The sequence below is a fragment of the Hordeum vulgare genome, chromosome 5H (genome assembly GCF_904849725.1).
Source record: "Hordeum vulgare subsp. vulgare chromosome 5H, MorexV3_pseudomolecules_assembly, whole genome shotgun sequence".
Lineage (NCBI taxonomy): Eukaryota > Viridiplantae > Streptophyta > Magnoliopsida > Poales > Poaceae > Hordeum > Hordeum vulgare.
This window is the reverse complement of record NC_058522.1, coordinates 573,498,500-573,502,486: the sequence shown is the minus strand read 5'-3', so window position 1 is coordinate 573,502,486 and position 3,987 is coordinate 573,498,500. Positions and strand designations below refer to the sequence as shown.

The following is a 3,987-nucleotide window of genomic DNA, read 5'->3' as shown; positions in this document are numbered from 1 at the left end:
GCTCCCGTTCACTTCCAAATTCGAGATGGTGCTCCCGTGCATCCATTAATGGAGACCGATGGTGCTATTCCCTTCCCCTATCACCTCTCATAGCATCCTCAGTGTTCCCCATCAATAGACGTTTGAGGCATCACCACATCAGAGATGGCACGTCTCCCTCCTTAGCCTAATCAAGTACTCTTTTCATTTGCTGTTAAACAACCCGCCTCTCCGCTTCTGATTGCTCCACCTGACATCTTCTATTTTTTTCTTCCTAGTTCCTACTCTTTTGTTGGCCTGTTCTTCGAACCTTCATTGGATCCAGGGATACTACATCGACAATTCGACATCAAGCCATATGCCCATAGCCAAATGCTTTTGTTCCATTTATTAACAGTTTTTTTGCAATTATTTGGTGACATGTGTTCTAACAAATGTTTATCTGTGAGAAAAAAAAGTGAAAAAAACATAAATGGTTCAAGTTGCTATCAGTTTTGACAATGTTTTCATACTTAGAAGAGCAAGAAGATAGTCTCGTTGTGCAACTTAAAATAACGCTCTTTTGTAGAACTATATTATTTCCATACTATTATGATGTAGTTCTTTCGACCATCAATCTATGCTATGTACATAATTATTTTTGAAATATAATATATTTTTAATTTTTATTTGTATACAAGGACCTCATTTTGTCGTCTCGTCCCAGGGCCCCAAATATGTATGGACCGGACCTGCCTGAACGAAAGGGGTACGGTGGCTCTCATTTTCGAGGACCTTAGGAACTGGACTCTGGCAGGAGCTTCTGGAGTGATTAGGCTTATTGAGTAGTAGAGTCTAGTTAATGGAGTGGAGGCTGGGTTAGGATCGACCTCTGATGCCTAACTACCTATGATGTAATCTCTTGTACATATCTTCTGACTTCTATAAAGCTATGGCCTACCCTCGAAAAAAAATTCCGGGGAGATGCTCTTATAGGTTGAAGGGGCCTCGTGATATTTTTTTCTGTAGATTTTTATGTCTTTTTGTACTCAGCGGGGCCAACGGTCATAGTGTCAAACAATGTGCACCACCATACGAAGATAAGGTGCAAATGGCAGCCATATATGTGTTCGATTTTATATCCCATCTGCGCAAACCAGCAACTTTGCTTTGTAACCACACACACACACGTATTGCTCACGCCGGCTCCGGCAGAGTACACTGAAGCACAGTACCATGGGATCGATGGGCAATGTCCGAATCCAGTCTCGCCGCATGGTACGTCCGGAGCCAACGGCCTCGCGGCTGCCGGAGCCGGAGACGACCATCCACCTGACGCCATGGGATCTCAAGCATATCACCGTGGAGCACATCCAAAAGGGCGTCCTCCTGCCCAAGCCTCCCACCACCGGAGGGCACGTCGACGTGGAGCGTCTAGCTTCTTCCTTTGCGCGCGCCCTTGGCCGCTTCTACCCTTATGCCGGACGACTCGCCGTCTCCGTCGCGCCTCACAGCCAGAGTCTCACCATTTCGCTCCGCTGCAGCGGCGAGGGCGCCGAGTTCATCCAGGCCGTGGCACCGGGCGTCACCGTCGCGGACGTCACCGCCTCGCTCGTCGTTCCGCGGGTGGTCTGGTCTTTCTTCCCGCTCGACACGCTGCTCGGTGCGGACGCCGCAGCGGGCACGCGCCCGGTCCTAGCGGCGCAGGTCACTGAGCTCGCCGACGGCGTCTTCATCGCCCTCACGATGAACCACGGCGTTGCAGATGGGACGACATTCTGGCACTTCTTCAACACCTGGTCCGAGCTAAGCCGTGCCGGCGACGATGTCATGATCTCCACGCCGTTGCCGGTGTTCGACAGGAGTTTCCTCGGCAGCAGCTGCGCCGTCCCCATCCCTCTACCCTTCGGGAAGCTGGAGGACGTCGTCGGCCAACGCGTACACGTGTTCCCGCCGGTGCAAGAATGCTTCCTCCATTTCTCCGCGGCAAGCGTAAAGGAGCTCAAGGCGAAAGCGAACGCCGAGGTGTCCAGCTCCGGCACCGATAGCACCATCTCCTCGCTGCAGGCATTGCTCGCGCACCTGTGGCGCGCCGTGTGCCGAGCGCGGCAGCTCACGCCGGAGCAGGAGACAGCGTACATTGTGCTTGTGGGATTCCGTGGACGCGTTGGTGGCATACCGGCATCTTACGCAGGCAATGCGGTGGGGAACGTCACTGCCAAGTCCACCGCCGGCGACATCGTGGGCAAGGGCCTTGGCTGGGCGGCATGGCTCCTGAATCGAGCCGTGGCATCATGGGACGAAGCCAGCACTAGGGACAAGCTCGCGTCCTGGCCCCAGGAGCCTAGCTTCACTAGCCTGCCCGCGTTCGTGGCTGCCGTTCCCACGGGAACGTTCACCGGGAGCTCGCCGAGGTTTGACGTGTATGGGAACGACTTCGGATGGGGCGCGCCGGTGGCCGTGCGGAGCGGCTCGGGGAACAAGGTGGATGGGAAGGTGACGGTGTATGCAGGCCGAGGCGGTGGAGGGAGCATGGCACTGGAGGTGTGCCTCGCTCCGGAGGCGCTCGCTAGGCTCGTCGCCGACGAGGAGTTCATGAACGCAACCAGTACCGTTGAATAATGACTTACCGTGTCTCTCTTTTAGATCAGTCATCTACGTAGATGGTTCAAGGTTCTAGCGAGCAAGCAACATTAGTGCAAAGCCAAGTTCACTAGTCTTGCAGGTCAGCTGCATGGGCGCTGGAGGTACGAATCTGAGGCTGATATGCATTAAAACCGGACGGAGCGTGTGGTTGCCCAGCATACCTCGTTGTTACTGCTGCGAACCTATTCAAGAATGGCAAGTGATCCTCGGATTTCTGATGCCTCTCAAGCCTACCAGAATTTAGCTGCTACTGCTAGAAAATTGCCTTCACTCAGCCTGTTTGTTTTCTCTTCCATTGCTTCCCCTATTCGGAATAAGTATTCAGTGAACTAGTAGTAGCCAACGCCATATTTGGGTCTGCTATCTTTTATAGCTTGGTTTGGGTAACATGTCGCGGGTACAACACAAGATTATTATTTCTCTGTCGTGGCCATGGACGGGGGAGCCAGGGAGCATGTGGCTCATCTGAGAAAGATAAATACACATGGTACCGGTTAAACGGTTAAGGGTAGTTGGTAGTAATAGTTACTTTGGAAATGCCACATGCCCACGTCCGGCCATAACTCTTAGGGCATAATGTGCTTTCCATGCCCTGTTGGGTCATCGTGAAGTCGGAGTTGCCGTGGAGGGGCCTTGGTGGTGACGATGTCATGAGATGGATGGCCTGGTGCGGGGCTGTTGGTTGGCGTGAGCTCTATTTTTTCTGTTACAAAGTTCATCACTAGAGTCAGAGTTGTCCGGTCGCTAGCATTGGTGGCCGACTATTTGGTATGGATCGTCATGGGTTAGGGTACTAGCATCTGTTGAAGCGACAACTTCGACGGTGGTTGTCTATAGGGTGAAGTCAGGAGTCGTTGGCTCGTGAAGGACTGAAAACGATGGCGCTGAATGGCAACCTCGACGATTGTCTTCTTTTTTCGATGGTGTGTGCGGGGTTGTGTGCTTCATGTGGGTAGCCAGGTTGTCTTGTGTGGCCCGGTTTGTGGGCATCTGTGCTGGCTTTCGTCTGTTTTTTCTGTTTGTTAAGGGATAATTCTTTAATTTTTTATTAATAAGATGAGGTAAAGATTATGTCTCCACTTAAAAATAAGACAATACGGGATATACAACAAAGCAGAAGCACATGTATCTAGTTATAATTCTTCTTTTTTATCAATACTATGATCCAATGGAAGATAATTTATTATGAGTTGCTGCCCTTGTGATTTCAGCTTCATCGTCACCTTACTTTTGCTTGGTGGAAGTTAATGCATATATATGGCAACTTAATTAGCTTCACGGGACGAGGGTTTGACAAAATCAGGTGAGGCAAAAGAAGTATACGCTCCATCTCTGTTACATCTGTTTGGCAAACTAAATTTGGTCCATTTATTTCCAATGCTG

At 50.9% G+C, this 3,987-nt stretch overlaps 1 protein-coding gene across 1 annotated transcript; it reads left to right on the top strand.

Moving 5' to 3' along the window:
• The first annotated feature begins 1,115 nt into the window (after positions 1-1,115).
• Positions 1,116-3,683, top strand: LOC123399428 (uncharacterized acetyltransferase At3g50280-like). The gene has a single exon (XM_045093837.1). It carries the CDS (start codon positions 1,195-1,197, stop codon positions 2,578-2,580), a length of 1,386 nt encoding a protein of 461 aa, XP_044949772.1. The 5' UTR covers positions 1,116-1,194; the 3' UTR covers positions 2,581-3,683.
• Positions 3,684-3,987: the final 304 nt, after the last annotated feature.